Source organism: Eucyclogobius newberryi, unplaced genomic scaffold (assembly GCF_026437365.1).
Source record: "Eucyclogobius newberryi isolate DKJ021-1_F unplaced genomic scaffold, fEucNew1.0.hap1 SCAF_10, whole genome shotgun sequence".
Lineage (NCBI taxonomy): Eukaryota > Metazoa > Chordata > Actinopteri > Gobiiformes > Gobiidae > Eucyclogobius > Eucyclogobius newberryi.
This window is the reverse complement of record NW_027315724.1, coordinates 657374-672011: the sequence shown is the minus strand read 5'-3', so window position 1 is coordinate 672011 and position 14638 is coordinate 657374. Positions and strand designations below refer to the sequence as shown.

The following is a 14638-nucleotide window of genomic DNA, read 5'->3' as shown; positions in this document are numbered from 1 at the left end:
AAACACTTGCACTAGTGTTTGGACAGGGCCCAACTTGGGTTCACTGTATTTGAAAATGTATTCTGTGTTTTCCCCCAGGATTTCAGAAGGGCGAAGTGGGATTTATAATATCCATATTTCATCATAAAAACATGTAGAGGCTGCTGAAAGGTAAAATAAGGTTGTAGTAGATAGATATTATCAAAATCCTCATCTGATTTTTAAAATGAGGTTGTAGTTGCTTGGCAGTGTAAATATGAGTCTTTTGGCATGTGTATGATCAGTTCAAATGAATTCAAACAATTTTGAAATAGTTTGATTTACCTTTTGTAAGCTGGTTGGATTCAGTTGTGTTTTATCTATGATCTTTATGGCGACCTGAAACAAAGAGCATACGACACAACAGGTTTCACATGAGTTCTAGTACTAAAGACGACCCCATGCAGACTTTCAATGAGCTGCAACAAACAATCATTTTGCCAAGAGTCATCATTTTATTTGATTAATCAATTAGTTGTTAGAGCACTAAAATCAACATTTGACAATATAAAAACAATGAACAGAACCCGTGAAGGGTCACTGCTGACCACATGAAGGGTCACTACTGACCACATGAAGGGTCACTGCTGACCACATGAAGGGTCACTACTGACCACATGAAGGGTCACTGCTGACCACATGAAGGGTCAGTGTGAAAGAGAGGGTCACTTTGTTCTGGAGGATGAAGAGTGTGAAAGTATGTGTTTTGGGATTGTCCTGTTCACAAGTTTAGACTGAGATCAACAAAGTCTTACAGACAATTTATGACAATACCATCCACTGGGCCTCGGGACTCCTGCCATGGACACAACCAGCAGCTCTCTCTGGAGCCCCCTCCTGGCAGCAGCAAAAAAGGCTCAATTTCACATGGAGATGGTCACGATGCACGATGCACGATGCACGATGCACGATGCACGATGTACGATGCATGATGTACGATGCATGATGTACGATGCATGATGTACGATGCATGATGTACGATGCATGATGTACGATGCATGATGTACGATGCATGATGTACGATGCACGATGTACGATGCATGATGTACGATGCATGATGTACGATGCATGATGTACGATGCATGATGTACGATGCACGATGTACGATGCACGATGTACGATGCATGATGTACGATGCATGATGTACGATGCATGATGTACGATGCATGATGTACGATGTACGATGCACGATGTACGATGCATGATGTACGATGCATGATGTACGATGCATGATGTACGATGCATGATGTACGATGTACGATGCACGATGTACGATGCATGATGTACGATGCATGATGTACGATGCATGATGTACGATGCATGATGTACGATGCATGATGTACGATGCATGATGTACGATGCATGATGTACGATGCATGATGTACGATGTACGATGCATGATGTACGATGCATGATGTACGATGCATGATGTACGATGTAAGATGCATGATGTACGATGCATGATGTACGATGCATGATGTACGATGTAAGATGCATGATGTACGATGCATGATGTACGATGCATGATGTACGATGCATGATGTACGATGCATGATGTACGATGCATGATGTACGATGCATGATGTACGATGATCCGTCGCACTGATAAACAACCGCACGTGCAGCATCGAGACTTTTCTCTGCGTCCGCACGAAGAGAGTGCACATGTGCACTTCCACTTGAGTTCTCAAATCGCCTTATTTATTTTGACACAGTTTGACTAAAACAATGAGGCATATTTGTTTTATTAGCTAAAAGATTGAATTAAAATATGGCAATAATAAGAAGCCTGCAGCACATTAACAGCCATATATGGCCTTGATGAACAGAGCAGGGCCACACGTGCCTCATGTTTTGAAGTATTTGGGTTAGTTACAGTGCACATTTGCAGTGCGGCGGTCGTTACCTCGCGGCCGGTGAGGATGTGCCGGGCCAGCTTGACTTTGGCAAAGTTTCCCTTGCCGATGGTCTTGAGGAGGCGGTAGTTTCCGATGTGGGGCTGCTCGTCTGAACACAGGGCGATGGAGTTCCGACAGCGGGCCCCGAGTGAGCGACTGGACCACGCACTGGCCTTGTCTGACTGGCCCCCGGACAGCGCCACCTACAGGACACCCACAGGAACAGACATGTGTGAGAGAAGTCTGGGGCATTCCCCAAAAAAATGATCTAGTTGATTAGAATCAGACGAGTAATGTGATCAAATGTACAAACATAATGTTTAAAAATATGCCATATTCATCATAAACATTTAAATAAGGTCGTGGCTGCAGAGCCGGGGCGCGGTCAAATGGCCCTGGCCCTGACCCTAACCCTGACCCTAACCTTAACCCTAACATTAACCCTGACCCTAACCTTAACCTTTAAAATCAAATTTAAAATTCTACTCTTGACCTACAAAGCCATAAATGACATGGCCCCATCCTACCTCAAAGATGCTATAGAACCATATCATCCAAACAGAGCTCTTCGCTCTCAGAATGCCGGCCTTCTGGTGGTGCCAAGAGTCTCTAAAAGTACTGTAGGAGGTAGAGCGTTTAGCTACCAAGCTCCTGTGTTATGGAATCAGCTCCCGACCCATGTTAAATATGCTGACACAGTCTCTTCATTTAAGTCCAGGCTTAAAACGTTCCTCTTCGAAATCGCTTATGGTCAGAGTAGTTAGGAACAGAAACATAAACCCACAGCTTCAGCTACGCTGCCCTAGGAGTAACTATGCTGGGGGAAGTATGACAGCTTGAGCACTATCCTCTTCTTCTGACTACTTATGCTATCAAACAATATTTATTTTTTGATTCCACTTGCAAACTCTTCACCGCCTTCTTTTCTTTCTCTCACTTCTGAGGACCTGTGGACCCAGATGCCCCTCCCCTGGTGAAGTGGTCCCTGCCCTGTGTGGACGGTCCCTCATCTGCCTGAAGAGTGGGTCCAGCTCGACTCAGTCGGTCCCTCATCTGCCTGAAGAGTGGGTCCAGTTCGCCTCAGTCGGTCCCTCATCTGCCTGAAGAGTGGGTCCAGTTCGCCTCAGTCGGTCCCTCTTCTGCCTGAAGAGTGGGTCCAGCTCGCCTCAGTCGGTCCCTCTTCTGCCTGAAGAGTGGGTCCAGCTCGCCTCAGACGGTCCCTCTTCTGCCTGAAGAGTGGGTCCAGCTCGCCTCAGTCGGTCCCTCTTCTGCCTGAAGAGTGGGTCCAGCTCGCCTCAGTCGGTCCCTCATCTGCCTGAAGAGTGGGTCCAGCTCCAGTCTCCTCGTGTCCGTCTGTCCGTCTGTGAGAGTCGGATCTCTCCTTCACTGGAACTCCTCCAGGTTTCTACGCTTTTTTCCCAAAGAGGTTTTTTTTGTAGTTTTTCCTGGCCGAGAAGGAGAGTCTAAGGACAGAGGACCCTGGGACATCGTCCCTCGCCACCACAGACATTGTCTGACTCCATCGCCACCACAGACATTGTTGATTCATTTCTCCCTGTGGCCCTCAGAGGCAACTGTTGTTGTGATTTTGGGCCTTACAAAAATAAATTGATTTGATTTGATGATTTGAACCTTAACCCTGACCCTAACCCGGCGCGGTCAAATAGCGCAGCAGTTTCAGGAGCCACGGCACAAAATAACATGGCAGTTATGGCTCTGTGGACACTTTAAATAAACCAGAAAATATACATTTTTAATCATTTGTGCTGCGTCATGTTTATTGGATCTTGGTTTATGCTCTGGTTTGAGGCTCCACGATCTCCACTCGTCCCATTCATTTAGTTTGTTATTACCAGTATTTAATAAAACAATTATATTCTAGTCATGATAATTACTTTTTACGTAGTTTTAATCAACAAAAATGTGAAAATGACAAAAACTAGGATGAAATACTTCTTCGGAGGTCTTTAAATGAGCAGTGAGATGTTTAAGAACATGGACCTGAGGGCGACAGATGGAGGATTAACCCAGTCACCACTTTGGGCTCCTGAGCTCCTGACACCGGGGCCTCGCTTAGTGCTGCACCAACTACTAATGAACATGGACCAAGATTCATGTTCTCACCGAGCTGCAGAGGCTGAACTAGCTCTGATTCACGATTGGCCCGGGAGCTGGGGCTTTAGTTCTGAAAGTATCTATTTGTAAAAGTAGCGCTGACCCTCTGACAGATATAAACAGATGGCGGGGGCGTGGATGGCGGGGGATCCTGGGGGCGCGGATCTCGGGGGCGCGGAACGCGGTGGCGCGGATCTCGGGATCGCGGGGGCGCGGATCTCATGGCGTACATGCTCAGTTAGAGCTTCTCTCCTCTGCACATGCTCAGTTAGAGCTTCTCTCCTCTGCACATGCTCAGTTAGAGCTTCTCTCCTCTGCACATGCTCAGTTAGAGCTTCTCTCCTCTGCACATGCTCAGTTAGAGCTTCTCTCCTCTGCACATGCTCAGTTAGAGCTTCTCTCCTCTGCACATGCTCAGTTAGAGCTTCTCTCCTCTGCACATGCTCAGTTAGAGCTTCTCTCCTCTGCACATGCTCAGTTAGAGCTTCTCTCCTCTGCACATGCTCAGTCAGAGCTTCTCTTCTCCTCTGCACATGCTCAGTCAGAGCTTCTCTTCTCTGCACATGCTCAGTCAGAGCTTCTCTTCTCCTCTGCACATGCTCAGTCAGAGCTTCTCTTCTCCTCTGCACATGCTCAGTCAGAGCTTCTCTTCTCCTCTGCACATGCTCAGTCAGAGCTTCTCTTCTCCTCTGCACATGCTCAGTCAGAGCTTCTCTTCTCCTCTGCACATGCTCAGTCAGAGCTTCTCTCCTCTGCACATGCTCAGTCAGAGCTTCTCTCCTCTGCACATGCTCAGTCAGAGCTTCTCTCCTCTGCCCATGCTCAGTCAGAGCTTCTATCCTCTGCACATGCTCAGTCAGAGCTTCTCTCCTCTGCACATGCTCAGTCAGAGCTTCTCTCCTCTGCACATGCTCAGTCAGGGCTTCTCTCCTCTGCACATGCTCAGTTAGAGCTTCTCCTCTGCACATGCTCAGTTAGGGCTTCTCTCCTCTGCACATGCTCAGAGCTTCTCTCCTCTGCACATGCTCAGTTAGAGCTTCTCTCCTCTGCACATGCTCAGTTAGAGCTTCTCTCCTCTGCACATGCTCAGTTAGAGCTTCTCTCCTCTGCACATACTCAGTCAGAGCTTCTCTCCTCTGCACATGCTCAGTCAGAGCTTCTCTCCTCTGCACATGCTCAGTCAGAGCTTCTCTCCTCTGCACATGCTCAGTCAGAGCTTCTCTCCTCTGCACATGCTCAGTCAGAGCTTCTCTCCTCTGCACATGCTCAGTTAGAGCTTCTCTCCTCTGCACATGCTCAGTCAGAGCTTCTCTCCTCTGCACATGCTCAGTCAGAGCTTCTCTCCTCTGCACATGCTCAGTCAGAGCTTCTCTCCTCTGCACATGCTCAGTCAGAGCTTCTCTCCTCTGCACATGCTCAGTCAGAGCTTCTCTCCTCTGCACATGCTCAGTCAGAGCTTCTCTCCTCTGCACATGCTCAGTTAGGGCTTCTCTCCTCTGCACATGCTCAGTTAGAGCTTCTCCTCTGCACATGCTCAGTTAGGGCTTCTCTCCTCTGCACATGCTCAGAGCTTCTCTCCTCTGCACATGCTCAGTTAGAGCTTCTCTCCTCTGCACATGCTCAGTTAGAGCTTCTCCTCTGCACATGCTCAGTTAGAGCTTCTCTCCTCTCCACATGCTCAGTCAGAGCTTCTCTCCTCTGCACAAGCTCAGTCAGAGCTTCTCTCCTCTGCACATGCTCAGTCAGAGCTTCTCTCCTCTGCACATGCTCAGTCAGAGCTTCTCTCCTCTGCACATGCTCAGTCAGAGCTTCTCTCCTCTGCACATGCTCTGTTAGAGCTTCTCTCCTCTGCACATGCTCAGTCAGAGCTTCTCTCCTCTGCACATGCTCAGTCAGAGCTTCTCTCCTCTGCACATGCTCAGTCAGAGCTTCTCTCCTCTGCACATGCTCAGTCAGAGCTTCTCTCCTCTGCACATGCTCAGTCAGAGCTTCTCTCCTCTGCACATGCTCAGTCAGAGCTTCTCTCCTCTGCACATGCTCAGTCAGAGCTTCTCTCCTCTGCACATGCTCAGTCAGAGCTTCTCTCCTCTGCACATGCTCAGTTAGAGCTTCTCTCCTCTGCACATGCTCAGTTAGGGCTTCTCTCCTCTGCACATGCTCAGTTAGGGCTTCTCTCCTCTGCACATGCTCAGTTAGGGCTTCTCTCCTCTGCACATGCTCAGAGCTTCTCTCCTCTGCACATGCTCAGTTAGAGCTTCTCTCCTCTGCACATGCTCAGTTAGAGCTTCTCCTCTGCACATGCTCAGTTAGAGCTTCTCTCCTCTGCACATGCTCAGTCAGAGCTTCTCTCCTCTGCACATGCTCAGTCAGAGCTTCTCTCCTCTGCACATGCTCAGTCAGAGCTTCTCTCCTCTGCACATGCTCAGTCAGAGCTTCTCTCCTCTGCACATGCTCAGTCAGAGCTTCTCTCCTCTGCACATGCTCAGTCAGAGCTTCTCTCCTCTGCACATGCTCAGTCAGAGCTTCTCTCCTCTGCACATGCTCAGTCAGAGCTTCTCTCCTCTGCACATGCTCAGTCAGAGCTTCTCTCCTCTGCACATGCTCAGTCAGAGCTTCTCTCCTCTGCACATGCTCAGTCAGAGCTTCTCTCCTCTGCACATGCTCAGTCAGAGCTTCTCTCCTCTGCACATGCTCAGTCAGAGCTTCTCTCCTCTGCACATGCTCAGTCAGAGCTTCTCTCCTCTGCACATGCTCAGTCAGAGCTTCTCTCCTCTGCACATGCTCAGTCAGAGCTTCTCTCCTCTGCACATGCTCAGTCAGAGCTTCTCTCCTCTGCACATGCTCAGTCAGAGCTTCTCTCCTCTGCACATGCTCAGTCAGAGCTTCTCTCCTCTGCACATGCTCAGTCAGAGCTTCACTCCTCTGCACATGCTCAGTCAGAGCTTCTCTCCTCTGCACATGCTCAGTCAGAGCTTCTCTCCTCTGCACATGCTCTGTTAGAGCTTCTCTCCTCTGCACATGCTCAGTCAGAGCTTCTCTCCTCTGCACATGCTCAGTCAGAGCTTCTCTCCTCTGCACATGCTCAGTCAGAGCTTCTCTCCTCTGCACATGCTCAGTCAGAGCTTCTCTCCTCTGCACATGCTCAGTCAGAGCTTCTCTCCTCTGCACATGCTCAGTCAGAGCTTCTCTCCTCTGCACATGCTCAGTCAGAGCTTCTCTCCTCTGCACATGCTCAGTCAGAGCTTCTCTCCTCTGCACATGCTCAGTCAGAGCTTCTCTCCTCTGCACATGCTCAGTCAGAGCTTCTCTCCTCTGCACATGCTCAGTCAGAGCTTCTCTCCTCTGCACATGCTCAGTCAGAGCTTCTCTCCTCTGCACATGCTCAGTCAGAGCTTCTCTCCTCTGCACATGCTCAGTCAGAGCTTCTCTCCTCTGCACATGCTCAGTCAGAGCTTCTCTCCTCTGCACATGCTCAGTCAGAGCTTCTCTCCTCTGCACATGCTCAGTCAGAGCTTCTCTCCTCTGCACATGCTCAGTCAGAGCTTCTCTCCTCTGCACATGCTCAGTCAGAGCTTCTCTCCTCTGCACATGCTCAGTCAGAGCTTCTCTCCTCTGCACATGCTCAGTCAGAGCTTCTCTCCTCTGCACATGCTCAGTCAGAGCTTCTCTCCTCTGCACATGCTCAGTCAGAGCTTCTCTCCTCTGCACATGCTCAGTCAGAGCTTCTCTCCTCTGCACATGCTCTGTTAGAGCTTCTCTCCTCTGCACATGCTCAGTCAGAGCTTCTCTCCTCTGCACATGCTCAGTCAGAGCTTCTCTCCTCTGCACATGCTCAGTCAGAGCTTCTCTCCTCTGCACATGCTCAGTCAGAGCTTCTCTCCTCTGCACATGCTCAGTCAGAGCTTCTCTCCTCTGCACATGCTCAGTCAGAGCTTCTCTCCTCTGCACATGCTCAGTCAGAGCTTCTCTCCTCTGCACATGCTCAGTCAGAGCTTCTCTCCTCTGCACATGCTCAGTCAGAGCTTCTCTCCTCTGCACATGCTCAGTCAGAGCTTCTCTCCTCTGCACATGCTCAGTCAGAGCTTCTCTCCTCTGCACATGCTCAGTCAGAGCTTCTCTCCTCTGCACATGCTCAGTCAGAGCTTCTCTCCTCTGCAGTACTGCTCAGCGGCCTGTAGAGGCTTCAGCAGCAGATTTGAGGGGAAAACACGCTTATGTGGACATTTCAGAACAATTTATATATAATTGTGACAGTCATTTTAGATTGTATTGGCCAATCACTGACCAGGGCATGCAGAGGTTTAGTTCATTTATTGTATTTTATTTCATTTTTGACTAAAGAGTTGTTTTATCATGGTTCATTGTTTTATGTTGCACCAAAGCAAGTTGTGTGTTTGTGAATTCTGTTCATTGACCTGTTCTGCATCTGGTTCTAAAAGTTTGCCAATTTCCATCATGTTAAATTGATTATTAATTCTCAAAATAATTATGTAAATTTGAAAATAACTGTTTTTTTAGATATGATTTATTTCAAATTTGGGGACATTTGAGGACAAGGTAGAACATCCCATTCTTCTGACCAGCATTGAGATTCTCTTGGTCAAATCTTATTGGTGCAGATGGTACAAAGTTCACATTTTAAACACGAGCAGGAGCTTTAGGTCTGAGGGTCATCACCAGTGCATGTGTTTGAGGCGTCTCTTCACAGTTGGAATGGGCCTTGTGGTTGTACCGTCTCCCTCTCCCTCTCCTCATGACTGGCCCCAGCTCATGACTGGCCCCGGGCTCTAGACTCTTCTCACACACTCAACATTCATGGGAACTCTTCTATAAACTGAGCTCAGGTAAACAAACTGCAGCTGTTTTGTTGTGATTTTTCTAGTCCAAACACACTATTATATGGTGTATAAGTCTAAACACACACATCACGTCCCTCGCGTCCGGCGCGGCCCTCGCGTCACGGCCCTCAGATCCATGATGGTAAATAATTCCATGATCTGTTGGATCCATAGTTTACGCCTGCAGCTTTGGTCTGCATTGGTCTAGATCAGGGGCCGGCAGCCCTTGGCTCCGGAGCCGTACTGGCCGTAGTGCTCTTTACCGGCTCTTTAGCGCCCTCCGAGCATCTTCAAAAATGTATGAAAATGGAACTAGATGGGGGGATCAATGTGTTGTTTATATGGTTTCTGCCGGAGGACAATAACAAACATTCTTAACGTTTTACAATGCTGTACAAAGGTTTAGAATAAATATGACATTTTAACATTTCTGTCAACGAAGATTTGCGTCACAGCCTTCGACTCTCACTTCAGCGAGAGGCGCGCGCTTCAGCGAGAGGCACATTTCGCACGTTGCAGCAGGAGGCACGCGTTTCAGCACGTTTCAGCGAGAGGCGCAGGTTTCAGCGCGGTTCAGCGAGAGGCGCAGGTTTCAGCGCGACGCACGCTTCAGTGAGGATCGTCTGCATGTTTGACAACTTCTCATGACAAAGCAAATAACAAAGTCATTTGGAAAGACATTTCCAGGGAAGGCATGGTCAATGTGCAGCCGACCACCCAGTGTCTGGAGAGAGAGCGCTGCAGGGAAACTAAACATTGAATCAGGAATGTTCATAATGTATTTGTAGCCTTGTCATATTGATAGTGGCTAATACAGCTAATATACACTTACTGTCTTCCCTTCATACAGCGCTTGTATAAGGCTTTTCATTTGTTGCGGCTCCAGACAGATTTGTTTTTTAGTCCAATATGGCTCTTGGAACATTTTGGGTCTGGACGGTTACCCTTCTGACCAATGAGCGCAGCGCAGTGAGCCTGTATACATGTGTACTATGTGTTCTGTCTTACACATGTATGTAGTTCCAGGGTTCAGAATAAGCGGCATCGCAAAATGCGACACAATTTCTCTCGAAAGCGATGCATTCGTCAGAAAAAAAGTGTTTCAGTGTCGCAAAAATGTGTGTTCAATTGTATCACCAAAGCGAGTAAAAGTACAGATCGATCGTCAATCGAGCGTCAATAACGGCATGACACATGTAGGACGCTGTGTGGACATGACACATGTAGGACGCTGTGTTGTCATGACACATGTAGGACGCTGTGTGGACATGACACATGTAGGACGCTGTGTTGTCATGACACATGTAGGACGCTGTGTTGTCGTGACACATGTAGGACGCTGTGTTGTCGTGACACATGTAGGACGCTGTGTTGTCATGACACATGTAGGACGCTGTGTTGTCGTGACACATGTAGGACGCTGTGTTGTGGACATGACACATGTAGGACGCTGTGTGGACATGACACATGTAGGACGCTGTGTGGACATGACACATGTAGGACGCTGTGTGGACATGACGAGTCCCGCTGCTGTCTCAGACCAGAGTCTGAAAGTGGGAGGAGCCACAGGTAAAGTTTGCATCACAGATTCAGACTCTGAGGTCAGAGGTCAATAACTCCTAAACACAAAAGTCTTTGCAGATCATTCACATAAACACTCATATTTACACTGCAGTGACACGACCTCGTTTTTAACAATCAGATGTGTATTTTGGGCTCAGCCAATCACACGCTCCGAATGTGCAGAGCCAAGACGAGAGAACTTAGGGACCGTCATCAAATAGCAAAAAGAAAAATGGAATGGACCGTCAAATAGAGCGGTACAATTTGAATAACACAATAAATACACCATGATGGTCGCCACAGCAACCTTTATGTTTCCATCAGAAGCTTAATACTCATCTGATGATGATATGGAAGAAAGTTGTAAATAAGGCCATCTGTCTGTGTTGACTAATTTGTTCAACAACTAATTTAATTTGCAAGTTTTCTGTTTTATCTAAAAAAAAAAAAAAAAATTTCAAAGTTAATTTGTCAATATTTTTTTAAAAAGAATCATTAGGGGCGATTTTTATTTTATTACTTTATGATAAGAATGTCGGTGGAGATCATTTTATGAAAATAATGCAGGCTCTGGGCTTTTATATTATTGCTGCTTATTTGCACTCTCAGTGCCTTTAAAACCCTCACAGCAGTAGGACCCGCTGTTCAGCTCCAAATCAAGTGGCCTTTGCACAGGGTGAAAAGTGGACATGGATTACCTTCAGGTCACTTCCTGTTGACATTATTTGGTTACCCACTTTGAGTCATGTTAGTGGGGCTGCAGTTGGGGAGGAGCCAATAACAGACCAACCAGAGTATGAAGGTCTGGTCCCTGTGGAAAACACTGGGAAGGATGTACCCATATGCTAATCTAGCTAGCATATTATTATATTATTATCACAGCATTCATTCACGGTATCAAGGGTGAAATCAGGTCAGTTCAATTTAAAAAGCCATACAAATCCTTCAGTTTTTCAGTAAAACAAATCAGTTTACTGATAAATAATCTGTAAGCAGTGGCGGCGCTCCCGTTACGCACACAATGCGCAGTGCGTAGGGCATCAAATGCTCCGAGGGGCACCACCCTGACCAGGCAGTATGGATTAATTGATACAGTAGGCCATTTGTGCAGCAGCTGCACAGTTCCTTTTACATTCAAACAGGGAGGCTACAGTAGACTGTCTGTCTTTAGTTCTTTATCAATTCAGAACTAACTAGGACTTGAGTGTGTCCATATGAACTTTGAGATGTTCAGGAGCTGCCACACAAGCCGCAGTTTAAACAGACTCAGATCAGGGGCACAGCTGAGAACAGTTTTAATCCTCATACGTATTCTATGAACTACAAGGAGCAAAATGCTCTTAAGATGATGAAAACTGGCCTCATATTCAGTTAGAGACAGTGAAAAAGAGAATGAAACAAAAGGTGTGATGCATGGAGCTGGCAGGGCTCTGTGCCGACACCGCCGCGTGCACAAAGCCAAAGGTTTAACTCCTTATAAATGTCAAATCATGTTTTCAGAACAGAAAGTGTCAATCGTTTCCAGCAGGAGAAGGAATTCAGGAGACGCTGGAGCAGGGGCGGAGCGAGGACATTTAGGGGCTGTGGGGGGCCCTCATAATAAATAAGGACATTTAGGGGCTGTGGGGGGGCCCTCATAATAAATAAGTACATTTAGGGGCTGTGGGGGGGCCCTCATAATAAATAAGTACATTTAGGGGCTGTGGGGGGGGGCCCTCATAATAAATAAGTACATTTAGGGGGCACCCTAAGAGCATTTCTGCTTAGGCCTCCAAATGGCTAGCAGCGACCCTGTCTGCAAGAGTTATTTAAATTTAAACCCTCAAATATGAGCCACATGAAGTGGTTACTGCAGTGTTCCAAGCCGTAGTACTTCTACGTAGGCGGCGCGAGCGAAAAGTACTACGGCGCTCGCACGGTGATCTTAGCGCCATAGTACTTTTAGATCGCACGGTGATCTTTTAATACCTTGGAGCATCTTTTGGGCATGGCGGCCCGCCTCAGAGAGAACACTGTGAGTTTGAGTCTCGTCACAAATAAAAGGTGCTTTATATAGATTTTCTTCACCTCTGTGAAGCCATGTTTCTCTGAATGAACCTGTTCATAACTGTGTCTGCACATGTGCTTCATTCATCACAGAAAATGATATGAACTTAATTTTCTAAAGCCAAACTTCTCGTCATCACAAACATTTGTGGTGGTGAAGTTCTGGTGACACTGGAGCACATTTGGTCAGCTGCTGATACATTTTGCAGAACAATCAAATGTGATGTGGCAACATTGACACAGGAGCTGTGCCCCTCAAACTCTGGGGCCCAATTAACCTGACTTCCTATCGCTTCCTGCCAGTCATGTGACCTGCGGCAGCCATCTTGGTTCTGGTCGTTCATGTAAACAAACACAAACTGCTGAAAACAGAACAGTCCTGATCTGTACTGTCTGTGGTTCTGACATGTACAACTACAACTGACAAAAGTACTGCCTTTTAAAACACAAATGTAGTGAGTTCTGTAGAAAATGCTAATAAATTATTAGCTCTGGTGATTAGCACAGGTCAAATATAATGGACTCTGTGTGTGGAAGAATTTGCGACCAATTTTTGCAAAAAGTAAACACTTGTTGGTTCCCGTAGAAACGGTATCTCCAACATGCAGTAATTTAACTCTTATTGACATGTGACGTTGCATGAACTGATGGAGATGTTGTGGAGAAACTACAAAATTGTACTTTTTCCTTTTCAAATGCCTTGACAAGGCGTTGGAGTGAAGACTAGTTCCACTCCAAAGGCTTAAGTTATAAAGTACATGATATTGTTCTGCACAGACATTGAGCAAAGGATCATGGGCCATGTAGTCCCCTCTGTCTTTGAGTTGTTCCTGCAACAGAACCATGCATTTAAGCAAAGGAGCTCATCCCTCGTGACTTTTGACGATACAATACAATATGTCGGTTCTTGTTAGTTTCGGGGTCAAACTGGACCACCCCAGTGGCACCAAGCAGGGCCAATTTGTCATGTGACCCCAGGATCGATCAACCCCAGGAAGGTTCACCAAAGTTGAGCCCGAACCGCAGAACGGGAGCGTTCTTACCTGAGCAGCCAGTCCATCCCACATTCTGTTCAGATGTGGAACATGTTGGGAACGTCTGGTCAGGCAAGGAACGTCCGACACTCTGGACGAAGGCCCACGGGGTGGACGCTGCTCTACGGGGACCTGAGGTACGGGGGCCTGCAGTGGGGACCTGGGGTAAGGGCGCCTGGGGTACGGGGGCCTGCAGTGGGGACCTGGGGTAAGGGCGCCTGGGGTACGGGGGCCTGGGGTACGGGGGCCTGGGGTACGGGGGCCTGCAGTGGGGACCTGGGGTAAGGTCGCCTGGGGTACGGGGGCCTGGGGTACGGGGGCCTGGGGTACGGGGGCCTGGGGTACGGGGGCCTGGGGTACGGGGGCCTGGGGTACGGGGGCCTGCAGTGGGGACCTGGGGTAAGGGCGCCTGGGGTACGGGGGCCTGGGGTACGGGGGCCTGCAGTGGGGACCTGGGGTAAGGGCGCCTGGGGTACGGGGGCCTGCAGTGGGGACCTGAGGTACGGGGGCCTGGGGTACGGAGGCCTGGGGTACGGGGGCCTGGGGTACGGGGGCCTGGGGTACGGGCCCTTGCCTCGGTACATGCTTTTTCTGTCCACTTTTGACCGACATAACTAGGTTTGACAGACTAGGTTCAGTTTGACTCTTCTGGGCTCATTTGTACTAACTTCACATTGAGAGAATTGTTTCATGTCTGTCCTGCACGTGACCTCACAGGGAAAACACGGGTTACAGGGGGTTCCAGGACTTACCCGGTCCGGGTTCCGCTCGGTCCCCAGCAGTGCGGTGCGTAATGACATCCTCGCCCGGACAGTTCCTGTTACTGGGGTGACCGGTTATTGTGGGGTCCGCCTGGGCACGTCACTGTCCGTGTCACTGTCCGTGTCCGTGTCACTGTCCGTGTCCCTGTCCGTGTCCGTGTAGACAGCGCAGACCGCGGACACAGCACGGGACCATGTCTCTCTGCCGCTCTGAGCCGCTCCACTACCGAGGCTCGATGGGCCCCGGCTCAGCCGCTCCTGACGCGGGACGCACGGTCAGCATCGTCTGCGGACAAACGGCGGAGCGGGCAGGGCCTGTCCGCGGACACAGCAGGACACACGGAGTTAAAGTGGAAAACACTAGA

General features: G+C 48.5%; 1 protein-coding gene across 8 annotated transcripts in view; it reads right to left on the bottom strand.

The window, feature by feature from the left end:
* mark4b (MAP/microtubule affinity-regulating kinase 4b) overlaps positions 1-14638 on the bottom strand; it is a 37842-nt gene extending 23204 nt beyond the window's left edge. For 2 of the 8 annotated variants that reach the window (XM_072459830.1, XM_072459831.1), the window contains exons 1-4: positions 14435-14636; positions 14265-14398; positions 1925-2119; positions 304-357 (exon numbers count right to left, since the gene is read on the bottom strand). In XM_072459830.1, the coding sequence (XP_072315931.1) occupies positions 304-357; positions 1925-2119; positions 14265-14312 (297 nt within the window). In that variant the 5' untranslated portion in view covers positions 14313-14398; positions 14435-14636. Of the gene's footprint in view, positions 1-303; positions 358-1924; positions 2120-14264; positions 14399-14434 lie in introns of all 8 variants that reach the window. The other 6 variants (XM_072459833.1, XM_072459834.1, XM_072459827.1 and 3 more) reach the window with 5 other exon arrangements.